This window comes from Cebus imitator, unplaced genomic scaffold (assembly GCF_001604975.1).
Source record: "Cebus imitator isolate Cc_AM_T3 unplaced genomic scaffold, Cebus_imitator-1.0 Scaffold126, whole genome shotgun sequence".
Lineage (NCBI taxonomy): Eukaryota > Metazoa > Chordata > Mammalia > Primates > Cebidae > Cebus > Cebus imitator.
The window spans coordinates 4,046,533-4,061,491 of record NW_016107441.1 but is presented as its reverse complement, the minus strand read 5'-3'; the positions used below and the strand labels follow the sequence as shown (position 1 = coordinate 4,061,491).

General features: G+C 47.5%; 1 protein-coding gene across 1 annotated transcript in view; it reads left to right on the top strand.

The window, feature by feature from the left end:
* Positions 1–11,394, top strand: part of FAXDC2 (fatty acid hydroxylase domain containing 2) — a 25,826-nt gene extending 14,432 nt beyond the window's left edge. The window contains exons 5-9 of the mRNA XM_017540545.2: positions 61–182; positions 6,334–6,539; positions 7,329–7,434; positions 8,435–8,601; positions 9,398–11,394. Of these exons, the coding sequence (XP_017396034.1) occupies positions 61–182; positions 6,334–6,539; positions 7,329–7,434; positions 8,435–8,601; positions 9,398–9,554 (758 nt within the window). The 3' untranslated portion in view covers positions 9,555–11,394. The remainder of the gene's footprint in view (positions 1–60; positions 183–6,333; positions 6,540–7,328; positions 7,435–8,434; positions 8,602–9,397) is intronic.
* Positions 11,395–14,959: the final 3,565 nt, after the last annotated feature.

Below are 14,959 nucleotides of genomic sequence, written 5' to 3'. Positions count from 1 at the left end.
TTAGTCTATGTGCTTCAAGAACCCAAAGTCGCCCTGATTTTTTCTGCTTCCCAATCTCAGGTGCCATCCAACTGCCTACTCTGTTCTTCTGGAGCTTCAATGGGCTTCTACTGGTGGTTGATACAACAGGAAAACCTAACTTCATCTCTCGCTACCGAATTCAGGTTGGCAAGAATGAACCTGTAAGTATTGCAACTTCACCCGGTCAAAGCACAGAAAGCAAGGGCTAAAGCCACACTCTCAGAATTCTCGCCACTGGCCCAGGAGAGACCTGGCCAGTGTGAGCCAAGTTATTAGTAACAAGGCTCCCCCAGTTTAGAAGGTTAAAGAGAGGAAATAATTTGCCCCCAATCTCAGAGTCACACAGCTAGTGGCCATTCAAGACCAACGTTCTGGTCTCTTGATTCCTGGCCCAGGGTCTGGACCTTCCTGTGCCACACGACAGCATTGTGGTCAGCCTGGTACTGAGAAGGCAGGCAGCTCCCCTTTATCCAGAGGAATGGAGAAAGCAATGGCTGGATGCTAAAATATGGGTAACAGCTGTTATCGTGAGAGACGGAGACAGTTTTGAAAACAATGGATAACCCCCCCTATGATAGACAGATAGGATGGATTCTAAATGTGTGGGCGGTGGCTGTCTTTTAAACAAGTCCTGCTTCCTAAATACTCAATTCCATAAGTGAGGCCCAGACCCTGCTTATGAGGAACTCCGACCTGCGCAGTGCCAGCAAGTGGGTCCCACTGTTCCCTGAGTCTGGATTGCCTTTTCTTACACAACAAGGAAGAAGTTGATCCTGAAACCCAGGTTCTTTCCCCAGCTCCACCCAAACCACATCCTGGCTTCTTTCCCAGGCAAAACAATCATCTTTCAGTCATCTGCCCAGGTGTCTGGGTGAATCACCGCAGCTCTCAGGTCCTTCTGCCCCAGCCCAGCACTCCGGAAAGGCAAACAGTGCTCTTGACCCACTCCTTTGAAATGGGCCACTTCCTGAACTAGAGCTACTGGGCTGGCTTACAATCCCCCTCACTTGGGACAATAGCTGCCAGCCAGGCTGAGGGGCTTCCTCCAGGCCCAGCTTGGCAGGACATGAATCAGAGCCTACAGTGTTAAACCCTCTGCTTGGTCCTTGAGAACCCTTCATATGTCAACCTTGGTTGTTGCAGCACCATTGACTAAATGTTTATATCTCCAACTGAGGCCAAGAACCTTCACTGTTCAGATGAGGAAACAGTGGTGTTACATGGGTAAACTATGATTCAAACTCAGGCTTTTTGACTCCAGGGCTCACCCTCCTAATCAGCCCTCCAGAATATTACCTGCTGCCTCTACACACAATGACTTTGGGAGGCCAAGGCAGGTGGATCACTTGACGTCAGGAGTTCAAGACAAGCCTGGCCAACATGGTGAAACCCTGTCTCTACTAAAAATACAAAAAAAAAAAAAGGAAAGAAAAGAACAAAGAAAACTGAAGCGAGCCGAAGAGAGTTTTAAAGATGCACACCACATTGGCCAATAACCAGCACCTGTACCCACATGCTTTGCCTGCCCACCTGACAACACAGGTGAACTCTCCTTGCTCCTGTCTGTGGGTGATTCCTCTACTATCCATGCACTACATTCAGGAAATGGCTGCCGTAATTCTCTCTTTGCTTTCTTGTATCTTCTTTTCCCTCTCTTTTGCTCATTATTCCTCTCTAGGTTAGTACAAACATGCTGTAATTTTTTTCCATCTTAAAAAAAAACAAAAACACCAAGTGTGGTGGCTCACTACTGTAATCCCAGACTTTGGGAGGCTGAGCCAGAAGAATCACTTGAGCCCAGGAGTTTGAGATCAGCCTGGGTTAGAGTGAGATCCTGACTCAAAAAGACAAAAAAAACAGGCCAGTTATGGTGGCTCACACCTGTAATCCCAGACTTTGGGAGGCTGAGGCAGGGGGATCACTTGAGCCCAGGAGTTCGAGACCAGCCTAGGTGACAGAAGGAGATCCCATCTCTACAAAAAAAAAAAATTTTTTTTTTTCTTTTTTTTTCTTGAGACGGAGTTTCGCTCTTGTTACCCAGGCTGGAGTGCAATGGCGCAATCTCGGCTCACCGCAACCTCCGCCTCCTGGGTTCAGGCAATTCTCCTGCCTCAGCCTCCTGAGTAGCTGGGATTACAGGCACGTGCCACCATGCCCAGCTAATTTTTTGTATTTTTAGTAGAGACGGGGTTTCACCATGTCGACCAGGATGGTCTCGATCTCTTGACCTCGTGATCCACCCGCCTCGGCCTCCCAAAGTGCTGGGATTACAGGCTTGAGCCACCGCGCCCGGCAAAAAAAAAAAAATTTTTAACTAGGCAAGCGAGGTGGCATGTGCCTGCAGTCCCAGCTACTTGGGAAGCTGAGGTGGGAGGGTTGCTGGAGCCCAGGAGGTCGAGGTTACAGTGAGCTATGATCATACCACTGCACTCTAGCCTGGGTGACAGCCAGAAACTGACTCAAAAAGAAGAAAAAAAAAAAAAAAAACAGACCGGGTGCTGTGGTTCCCACTTATAATCCTACCACTTTATAAGGCTAAGGCAGGCAGATTGCCTAAGCTCAGGAGTTCGAGACCAGTCTGGGCAACGTGACAAAACACCCCACCCCAACACTGTCTCTACAAAAAATACAAAAATTAGCTGGGTGTGATGGTGCACACCTATAGTCCTAGCTACTTTGGAGGCTGAGGTGGGAGGATCGCTTGAGCCCAGGAGGCTGAGACTGCAGTGAGCTGTGGTCCTGGCACTGCACTCCAGCCTGGGCAACAGAGTGAGACCCCCCTCTCACAAAAAACCAAGCACACACACACACACCAGCAACAGAAAGAACAACCCCTGACTAGCAGAGTTCTTTGAAAGAATTATCTATGTAGTTTCCAATTCCTCTCTGTCCACTCCTTTTTGGGACTTTTTTTTTTTTTTTGAGACAGAGTCTCCCTCTGTCATCTAGGCTAGAGTGCAGTGACACTGTGATTTCGGCTCACTGTAACCTCCACTTACCGGGTTCAAGCGATTCTCCTCCCTCAGCCTCCCAAGTAGAAAGGAATACAGGCACGTGCCACCACACCCAGCTAATTTTTGTATTTTTAGTAGAGACAGGGTTTCACAATGTTGGTCAGGCTGGTCTCAAACTCCTGACCTTAGGTGATTCACCCGCCTCAGCCTCCCAAAGTGCTAGGATTACAGGTGTGAGCCACTACGCCTGGCCAACTGTCTACTCTTTTCCTCAACATTTTTAAATTATGAAAAACATTAAAAATACATACAGAAAAGTTGAAAAAAACTCTAATGATTATGCATTTACATATCACTTTGATTACCAATTTTAAACATTTTATTTCTGCTTTATATATATACAAATATATATGCATCTATACATTTTTCCTATTTGAAAGTAAGTTTGAGACATCATAAAACTCAACCCCTAAATCCTTCAGCCATCATCTTTCCCAATCACAAAAGCAGTGTCTTACCTTCTCTATAAACCTCCTCCAAATCAGGTGTCACCCTTAAAAAAGGCTCTACCAACATTTCTTTTGGCAAGTTCACCAAGGATCTGGTCTCATTAGAGCACCAGAGACATTTCCACAGCCGCTGATCCCCTCAGCCTTGAAATATTTTCTTCACTTGGCTTCCAGGACACTCCACTCTCTAGGTACGCCCCTCACATCTTTTTTTTTTTTTTTTTTTAAGAGACAGAGTTGACTGGGAGTGATGGCTCACACCTGTAATCGCAGCACTTTGGGAGGCCGAGGCAGGTGGATTACAAGATCAAGAGATGGAGGCCATCCTGGCCAACATGATGAAACCCCATCTCTACTAAAAGTACAAAAATTAGTTAGGCATGGTGGTGCATGCCTATAGTCCCAGCTACTTGGGAGGCTGAGGCACAAGAATTGCTTGAACCTGGGAGGTGAACATTGCAATGAGCTGAGATCTTGTCACTGCACTCCAGCATGGAGACAAGAGAGACTCTGTCTCAAAAAAAAAAAAAAAAGAGTCTTGCTCTGTCACCCAGTCTGGAGTGCAATGGCACCATCTTGGCTCACTGCAGCCTCTGTTTCCCAGGTTCAAGTGATTCTCCTGCCTCAGCCTCTTGAGTAGTTGTGATTGCAGGTGCCTACCATCACGCCTGGCTAATTTTTTGTATTTTTAGTAGAGATGAGGTTTTACCTTGTTGCCCAGGCTGGTCTCAAACTCCTGAACTCAGGTGATCCATCCACCTTGACCTCACAAAGTGCTGGGATTACAGCTGTGAGTCACCATGCCCAGCTCCCCCTCACATCTGATTGTTCACTTCTTCACTGTCTCTTTCCTAGTTCCTTCTTTTCTCCCCAACTTCTTGATGTTGAATGTCCCATGGGCTTTGGCGTTTTCTCTGTACAGTTATCTCTTCAGTGCCATGACTTTAAATACCATCTATGGGCCGACAGCTCACACACTGACCTCTCTAGCCCAGAAGTCTCTCCTAAATTCCAAGCTAAAATATCCAACTCCCTCCTTGACATCTCCACATGGATACTAGTAGACACTGCCAATTCATCAGGTCCAAAAGAGCATTTCTGATGGTCCCACCAAAGCCATTACTTAGTACCCACAGCCTCCCCAGTATGGATGGCAATTCCAGTCTTCTAGTTGCTCAGGCCAAAAACCTTGGAGTCATTCTTGACTACTCTCTTTCCTTCGTACCCACATCCAATCTATCAGGGAACCCTATTAACTCTATTTCCAAAACAAATTCAGAATCCAATCACTTCTTACCACTTCTCACCACCTCCATCACTATTACCCTGGTCCAGTTCACCATCATCTCTTGCCTACATTATTGACTTTTTTTTTTTTTTTAAGAGATTGGGTGTCACCCACTCATGCAGGCTAGAGTGCCTTAAACTCCTGGACTCACATGAACCTTCCACTCCAGCCTCCTGAATAGCTGGGACTACAGGTGCACACCACCACACTCGGTTAATTTTTTCTTTTAATTTGATGGGGTCTCATTATGTTGCCCAGGCTGGTCTCCAATTCCTGGCCTCAAGCAATCCTCTCACCTCCACCTTCCAAAGTGCTGGGATTACAGGTGTGAGCCACTGTCCCCAGCCTGATAAATGTATGTATATTTATATTTGTTGTGTCTAGTCTACCTTTCCCACTGGAATATAAATTCCATAGGGGCAGGAATCTTGGTTTTGCTCATTGCTTTATTTTCAACACCCAGAACACTGAGTGCTACATAGTGGTTGCTCTATAAATATCAGTTAAATAAATAAATGGATAGATGTGATACCACCCCCTGCCCCACCTTGTTCAAGATTTCCGGAAGGTGTAATGGCCTCACCTAATATGTCCTCTCACAACCGGCTGGAAAGACCTGTCCTCACAATGGGATGGAAGTAAACAAAGAGTGAATTCTGAAGTCAGTCAATGCATGCAGTGCCTGGAAAGGCTGGAGGAAGAGGCAGGCCTCAAGTTGGGGACCATTCTGAACCTCTGTCTTGCTTTGGGGCAGAAATCCCTCCAGCTCACAGAGGGAACTTGGAGAAATCCCTTCTAACCAAACAAGTTCATCAGGACCCAGCAAGTAATCTATGGTCACAGGACTATTCCCTGGAGGCCCAGTGCTCTGACAAAGGGAAGGGTCAAGGGGTTGCTGATTCTGGAGGAAATACTGGCTGTAGTATTGAGGCCAAATAGAGTCTGGACACTTGGGGCCAGCTCTGTACAGTGGACCCTGGTGGAAATGCTTGGGCGGGCCCCTATCTTGACAGTGTCACTGTGAAAACCAGGAAGTTGGTAAAGAAGCTAGATAAGCAGCTCCCTGGCTGACCTTCTTTGCACTGGGCCTACTGCAATAAGGCTGGACCACAAGAGGAGGCAGATGACCTTGTTCTCTACATCATAAATAAGGTTCTCTGATGAGGAGGGGCTAAAAGGCTGAAATGGGGTGTCAACCAGAGAGTCACCTCTAAGCACCCTGGAGGCTTCCCAAGTTACCTGCAAGTACATGGAGCCTGGCCAGAGAAATAGGGAGGGCAGTGGTGATAATATGCAGAACCAGGAAGGTGAAGGCAGGTGCCAGCACAGATTGAAGGCTGTTGAAGTTTCCGGGGACAGTGGCATTACTCACCTGCCTAGCAGCCAGGGACTTATTCTGCTATGTTTCCAGGCCCAGGGCTAGGTGACAGTCAGGAGCTACTGGCTGTGCCTCAACAACTCTCCCAGAATCCAGCTGGACTGAGGGCCTCCTGTGAGCAGGTCACGGTGGAAACTACTTCTCACACTCTTGTCTGTTTCCTTCCTCCCTTCCCTCGGGCAGGTGGACCCTGTGAAACTGCGCCAGTCTATCCGCACAGTTCTTTTCAACCAGTGCATGATCTCTTTCCCCATGGTGGTCTTCCTCTATCCCTTCCTCAAATGGTGGGGAGACCCCTGCCGCCGTGAGCTACCCACCTTCCACTGGTTCCTCCTGGAGCTGGCCATCTTCACGCTGATCGAGGAAGTCTTGTTCTACTATTCACACCGGTGAGCAGTCTCTGCCTGAGGCACAGCTGGCTCCTCACCCTGTCTAGGGCTCACTGATCAAGGAAACTGAGGCCAGGTGCAGTGACTTACGCTTGTAATCCTAGCACTTTGGGAGGTCGAGGTGGGCGGATCACTTGAGCCCAGGAGTTTGAGACCAGCCCGGGGAATGTCAGGAGACCGTCTCTACAAAAAATTTTTTTTGATTAGCCAGGTGTGGTGGTGTGCACTTGTAGTCCCAGGTACTCGGAAAGATCACATGAGCCTGGGAGGTCAAAGCTGCAGTGAGCTGTGATCACACCACTGCACTCCACCCTGGGCGACAGAGCAGAGCAAGACCTTGTCTCAAAGAAAAAAATAAAACAGGCTTCTGAATTGAGTTTAGGCCAATAAAATACTCCCTACTCTCAAGTCTCCCATTGAATGGTTAACAGGGAGACCACTAGTTGTCTCATAACTGACAACTTGGGACAACTGAGGGATGAATGTCCAGAAAAGAAAAGGCCTCTCTGATTGCGTGGGGGCCAGGGCACTTTCCCGTCCATTTCCTTATTCAATCCTTTCTGGCCAGCATCCCATTTTACAGCAATACAACTGGGGTAGAGAGGCAAAGCAACCCACTCCCAAACTATGCAGCATAAGGGCTGGGGTTGAAACTTGAAGGCAGGTCTGGGTGTTTTTAACTTTGCTCTGTGGCTGTAACCCCTAGTTTCCATTTTTGGTTTCTCATGATCTGGTCGGGGAGGGAGAAAGAGGAATCAGCAAGTTATTGACTATTAACTATTTCCCCAGGCTCCTTCACCACCCAACACTCTACAAGAAAATCCACAAGAAACACCACGAGTGGACAGCTCCCATTGGCGTGATCTCGCTCTATGCCCACCCTATCGAGCATGTGGTGAGTAAAGCAAAGGACAGTCAGCCCCAACAACTTTCCTGAAGGTCTCCTGCAGAAACTTAGACCACACTGGCCCTTTTTCTTCTCATTCAAAAATAGCTACCATTTATTGTCAACCTTCCATATGCCAGGCTATGTTAAGTGCCTAACACAGTTATCTCATTTAATCATGCCAACAACTTTTTTTTGCCTTTTTGAGACAGGGTTTTGCTCTGTCATCCAGGTTGGAGTGCAATGGTGTGATCATGGTTCACTGCAGCCTCCAACTCCTGGGCTCATGTGATCCTCTATCTTCAGCCTCCCAAATAGCTGAGACCATAGGTGTTCACCACCACATCTGGCTAATTTTGGGGTCCTGCTATTTTGCCCAGGCTGGCTGGAACTCCTGGCTTCAAGCAATCCTCCCGCGTCTGCCTCCCAAGTTGCTTGGATTACAGGCATGAACCACTACACCTGGCTCCTCCAACAACAATTTTTTTTTTTTGGAGACCAAGTTTCACTCTTGTTGCCCAGGCTGGAGTGTAATGGCATGATCTTGGCTCACCGCAACCTCCACCTCCCAGGTTCAAGCAATTCTCCTGCCTTAGCCTCCTAAGTTGCTGGGATTACAGGCATACACCACCATACCTGGCTAATTTTGTATTTTTAGTAGAGATGGGTTTTCTCCCTGTTGGTCAGGCTGGTCTTGAACTCCCAACCTCAGGTGATCCACCCACCTCGGCCTCCCAAAGTGCTAAGATTACAGGCGTAAGCCACCATGCCTGTCCCTCCAACAATCCTTTTAATCTTAATTTTGCTAACAAGAAAGATGAGGCTCAAACTCATTAATTTGTCCCAAGTTACAAAGGTGAATGCTTCAACAAGTCAAGATCCCGAAACTCAGCTTCTCCAGTTCTGGGTCAAGGAAGTTTGCCTCTAGTACCACCTTGGGGCTAAGTATACACTCAGCTAGGTCCCTTCATCTCCCTGGGCCCAGCTTCAATGATCCCTCCCCTTGCAGGTCTCCAACATGCTACCAGCGATAGTGGGCCCATTAGTAATGGGCTCCCACTTGTCCTCCATCACCATGTGGTTTTCCTTGGCCCTCATCATCACCACCATCTCCCACTGTGGCTACCACCTACCTTTCCTGCCTTCACCTGAATTCCACGACTACCACCATCGCAAGTAAGGACGCTTTTCTCACAATGGGTCCCTCGGCAATAACCATCACCCTCCCTCCCTCAGTTTCTGATAGCAGACACTGGTGTCTCAGTTTACATGTGAGTGCTAGTTGGAGAAGGGGTCTGATGGTTGGGAAAATAAGGACCACACTGGGATGACCCTACTTTACTCTTTTCCTTCTGCAATTGGGTCCTCCTCCAACTGGGGGTTTTTAACCTTTATTTGGGTTCTGGGCCCTTTGAATAAGCTCTGGACATTCTCTTTAGAAAGGTACATACATGCATAAAACTCCTGCATGCAATTACACGGAAGTCATGTAATCTCTGAAAGCCCCAGACTTTTTCAAGTATAGTTTACAATCCTCTTATACCTGAATCACCTGAGATGCTTGTTTAAAATATAGGCTCTTGGATTCCCCTCCAAATATGCTGAACCAAAGTATCTGGGGGAGCAGGGCCTGGAAACCTGCATTTTAGTAAGTGTTCCAGGGGATTCTGATGCTGGTGATTTCACACCTGAAGAAGCCTAGTTCTGCCAGAAATCCTTAAACTGTGGGCCTCAGAATAACACAGCAAGCTTTTGAAAGGAAGATTCCAGATACTGCATATTGCAGGTTTGGAGTGGCGCCCGGAAGGTGCATTGGTAGCAACTCCCCAACTTTTTCTGATGCAGATGATCAGATAGTGGTGACAGGTGTGGGGCAGGAGGGTTGAGAAATGTGTGAGGCTGGCACAAATGAAATGGGCTATGCACAGGGGCCTCCAGTGCTGGCACTGCAGTGCCCTCCTCTCTCTTTTAGGTTCAACCAGTGTTATGGAGTGCTGGGTGTGCTGGACCACCTCCATGGGACTGACACCATGTTCAAGCAGACCAAGGCCTATGAGAGACATGTCCTTCTGCTGGGCTTCACCCCACTCTCTGAGAGCATCCCAGAGTTCCCAAAGAAGATGGAGTGAGAGAGGGCCCAAGTATCATTCTGGCTGTCCCTCAGCCATGGATGCAGATGCGGCTTCCTGATGGCACCTAACAATTTTCCTCTTTCAGCCACAATTCCTAACGATGGAACCACGAGGGTAGAGGGAAGGTCAGCTTCCCAAAAAAGCAGGGCCAAGGATGAGGCTTCCTCCAAACTACTGCCCTTTATGTCCCTCAATGGGATCAGGAATTAGCTTAAGAAAAAGGAAAACACAGCTTCCCAGACTGTAGGCTGGTCAGAGGGAGGAGACCTCCTGGTCCTCTGCTGTTGAAGAAGAGAGGGTTCAGCCCCAGATAACTCCTTTGTACCCTGGACAGGATGCAAAGAATGACAAAGCTGAATGGAGGGGGACTGGAGGCTGCCTGGCTCCAGGGAGAGCTCCTTTTGGCACCAGGGGGTGGGAGGGCCAGGTATCCCTTTGCCCCTTCCTGCCTCAAAAGGCTTTCACATACCCTTCTCAGGCCAGAGCCAAGATACCCTGGCAAATCGTTATAGGTCTCAATTCATGACACAGAAGACGCCAGTGCCCCACATCACCCAACACACACACAAACATACACACACCAAATACTCTGAGTGAGTGGTAAAGGCCCCATTTTAACTTGGCCCACCACAAACAAAAGGTTTTATGTTTCGAAAAAAAAAAAAAATCCAGGAGCTCCTCCTTGGATTAAAACTGAGATACCAAAGAGGTGCAGACCAAACCTTAACACCTTTAGCCTTATGTGGAAACCTAAACACAAAGTGCTGAGAAACTGCGCAAAGCCCTTTTACCCACAAGGGGAAGGGTCAGAGTTGCTACCCTTTGGGGACACCCAACTGAAGACCCCTAATTAGCCTATCTGAATGAGGACCAGAGGTTAGAACCCTCTTTCTCCCTGAAGAAAGCATGGAAAAACATGACTGAGCAAAGGGCAAAATCCTTTCTCCCCCAAATGTTTAATCAGTTTCTCAGCAACATTTATTCAAGATCAGTTTCTCAGCAACATTTATTCAAGATGATTTTTACCAGGAACCTTATCAAAAGCAAAACCATAGTTGCTTGGGTTGAAGTCCCCATCCTGACTTCCCCTCAATAGCCAGACATGGCCAGGAACCCTGTGGTTCCCAAGAACAATGTAAAGATGATTCTTTGATTTGAAAGAACACCATTATCATCTTTCTAAATTCTTATATATATTTGCGCCTTTTCTTTCAGTTCTCTTAAGAAAAGCATCCACTGTGGCTTTATAAAATACCTTAGTATCAGATTAAGTCCAAGTCTCCAGGCAGGACTGTAAAAATGGACTCCTTCCTATCAGCTCTAAAACCCCAGAGACTTGCCCAACAGGCCAGCTGAGCACTTACCAGGAAGCATCTCCCTGGCCTTCCACAGCCTCGCCTGCCTGCCTCTGGCCTTGGTGGACCTGGCTCCCTCCCTAGGCTTGTGCCCTCAGCTTGAATACAGCTCCAGATGCATCAAAGCTCTAAGTTCTCAGCTGCTGGCCTGCACTCATCACCTCTTCCTACAAATAAAAAGTCCATCTTCAGTATGCTTAAAGAGAAGGGTAGGAGATAAGGAGAAAGAACAGATACACTTTTATTTCTCTTTAAGGCCTTTAGATTTTGAGTTACTGTAAGGGGCCCAGAAGGACAAAAGGCTGTCATTCCCTCTTACTTTTGGCAGGCAGGTGGTCAGTCCTTGGCAGAAGGGCCCAGCCCTATCCTTTTCTGTATCAAATAAAATGGCCTTGAGGTTGGTATACAAGTTAAGGCTGAAAAAAGGAATTTCCAATAGAGAACGTGAAAGAAAGCATGTAAAATAAACTGGTCTCCATGAATCCCAGTGGATAGTTTTTTTTTTTTTTTTTTCTGGGGGGGGTGTTGGTGGTGGAGGGATCTACTACAAAATTTCTAATACTTGAGACATAAAATTTGGAAGCTCAGGCTGTGCAATTAAACTTCTGTGAGCATTCCTAATGATGTGTGAATGATGTTCAATTAATTCATCTTTCTGTTCTCAAAGTACCAATCAGTCGGCATCAGCCCTGGACACTATCTCCTAATATTCCTTTGACCTGTGGAGGCCACTATTGGTACTAAAGTACCTGCCCACCTCAAGAACAGTGAAAAAAAGCTCTCTAGAAAAACCATTTTCCCAAGCCAGGTATGGGAGACAGTTGTCAGATGAACAAGTAAATAAGGCCACGCCCCAATTTTAGTTTTGTAATTTATACAGGGAATGGGGACCTCATTGTTCCGTCCCTCCCCAGCATCATGTCTCAGGATTCAGAGACTGATCAGGATTTCTTAAGGCCACACAGTGCTGGATCATCCCTCCTCACCCGCTCCGTGGGAAAGTCTGTTCATAGAGTGCCTGTGGCAACCCTCCATAAGGAGCCGCATCAAACTTTTTCTTCTTGGCTGTCTCGTAACACAATGCCAGGCTACAGCCAGGGAATGGAAAACTTGGAAGCGGACAAGTGGGCTGAAACCCTGGCATTCTGATGGACTGCACTCTTTCTGTGGCACTGGCTATGGATGTCATGTCTCACAGGGTGGACATGAATTCAAGGCTTGTAGAAGTCTGCCTTTGGCAGACTCCCTAAAACCCAGTGGCAGAGTTTCATGTGCATACCGAGTGCAGGGTTCCTCTACATCTGGGGAAACCCTACAGAAACCCATCCTTCACACCCAATAGCAATACCCTAGGATGGAAGACCAGCCAGTATTTTGCCTTTTCAAGTGTTTATTTTTATACATTTTTTTGTATTAAAAAGAAAAGCATAATTACCACAAATTACAAAGGACTAAAGCAGGACTAGAATAATGAATGAATCACTTCAGCCTGGAAAGCAGATACTCTCAATAATATTAATGTTATAATACAAGCTCATTCAAGTATTTTACATTTTTTTTGTCCTTTTAAATATGATATCCTAGCACATAGTAAAGATAATGTACTACGAGCATTAAGGTGGAACCTTCTCCGCAAAGCCAGATGACAAGTTTTCCTCTCCAGTGAGAGATGGGCTCCAAGTTCTTATCTTCTCTGCCATCAACATGGCTGAAGGGGGAGAGGGTGGGTGTCAGGGAAAATACAGGGACCCTTTCACATGGGAGGTACTCTGGGGTTCCATTCAGGAGGGTGCCAGATAATTCAAATCACTCTACCCAGGCTTTTTTTTTTTTTTTTTTTTTTTTTTTTGGCAAAAAACCACCTTTGCCCTCCCTGACTAGTCGTCTTCCTTGTCCCTCCTCCTCACTTCCAGGACCTTCTAAGCAGCTTACTTTCTTTTATAAAATCAATCACCAGGAAAGGGAAAAAAACAGCTACAATGGAACAAAACAAAAACGTTTAACAACTTTGACATAGGGGCTCATCACCTCTATCTGAGCCCCAGGGGTCCAGGCTGGGGCAGGGCCGGATGGTCCTTCTCTAATGGTAGTGCCTTTGCTCCCAGGTGCAGGAGAGGACGGAAGAGAAACCTGCCCCTTAACAGGGCTGAGGCACACAGACCTGCTGATGTCTGATGCCCAAAGGTTATGTTGGCATGGACCAACCTTGGAAGGGACAGGATGAACAGAGGGATCTGGGCAGGCTGTTGCTTTTTGTCTCAGGTCTTGGATCCCCATGGGAGGATGGTGGGTGTGAAGTGGCTAGCCCTGATGGCCCCCGCCACTTCTGGCATGCTTGTCACAGATACATCGGTCCTAAATTCAAGTGTCTTCAGAAAGTGAAGATGTAAACTACTCTTTGCAACATTAACTCCTAACATGTCACAAAAAAAAAGGAAAGAAGAGAGAGAAAAAAAAAAAGCTCCCCACTCCAACCACCAGCCTATGTTGAGATGGAGTCCTCACCTCCCTGCCCCAAAGGGGCTTCCTTTCAAGGGTGTCTGTGAAGAAGATGGCAGCCCCCTGGCCTGGGAGTAAACTCTAGGTAAGAACAGCCTTTCCCCACACCCTAGGGCTTCCTTGTGCCCCCAAACCAGCAGAGGAAAAACACTGAGGTTTCTGTGGTGCTGGATACAGTACAGGGCTGCGTGACCTGAAGGAAAGAAAAGAAAGGAGAAGGGAGTCCAGGAATCCAGTGTCTGGTACAATGTGAGGCAGGCACCAGATGGCAGGGAAAGGCCTCAGATACCACCATCATAGCAGAGACCAGACGCTCATCCTTGGTTTGAGACATGAAGTCACAGGAACTGAGATGGGCTTCCCACATACCAACCACTAGGAGGGCAAAGGTGGGGGAGGGCACAAGCTAAAATTTAACAAGGTACCCAAGGTAAAGGGGAAGCCCTTGTCAGCCTGGGATACTGTCTGCTACTCCCAACCTTTGGGCCCAACAGAGGAACCAGCTGAAAAGGAGAGCCAAACACATTGCAGTAAGTGAGCAACAGGACCGTGAACTCCTCCATGTTACCCAGATCCCACTGAAAGTGAACATGCAGTCATGCCCATACCCAACACACATCCCAGTCCGTGTGGGTCAGTCCTTCATCATCCTCTCCCTGCATTCTGACAACAGCAGACTCCAGCCATTCCATTGTCATTTACAGCCCAACCCAAGCAGTCAGTGGCTAAAGAAGAGAATCAGGTATACTCTATGTCCACATATACCTTCCTGCCACAGGGCTTCACCAACTGGCAGGATTCCCCCCAGCCCCCAACTCCTCCTCATCCCTTGTTCCCAGGCGGGTCAATTGGAGAGTGGGCATAGATGGCTTGCAGAAGGGTATGCAAGATGGGGAGACTCCACCAGACCTTAGGAAGAGAATGGCATCTTTCTTCACCTTTTAAGAGAGACAGAGCCTCCTTGAAGTCTCAGAGATCTTTCGGAGCAACATAAACGTTTCCAAGCCTCAGCTGCAGGTGTTCACCTTTCCACTCTGGGTGGAGGAAGACGTTCAAGCTGAGGACAAGTGTGTTCCAGATGCAGGCCAACTCTGTTCTCCAACAGTTTGAAGGAAACTTGGCCTTGGGGTTCCCAGGATAGGATGAAGGGTGTCACGGCAGGACGGGGCCTGGCATGAGGCAACAGCAAGCAGAGCAAGGACACAACAGTGGCAGCAGTGTACAGACACAGGACGTCAGCTTCAAACGATGCAACAGCAGGGATATCTTGGGTACGGCTCTGATTTGAGCCACCCCCAACTCTCTTGCCTCCAGGATGGAGACACTGTACATGCAACAGTCCAGAGAAAAATTCTAGCCAGTCCAAGCCCAGGCACATCCAAAGAAGGTGGGAGCTCTTCGGGTTGACTCCACCGAGGAAAACAGGCATTTGGGTATTTCAGATTCCCGCTCCACAATAAGGCAACTTTTAAAAAAATATTATTTCCAAAAACAAAACAAAAATTCCAAGGGAAGGGGAAAGACATCACTTTCTGTGGATTAGGTGGG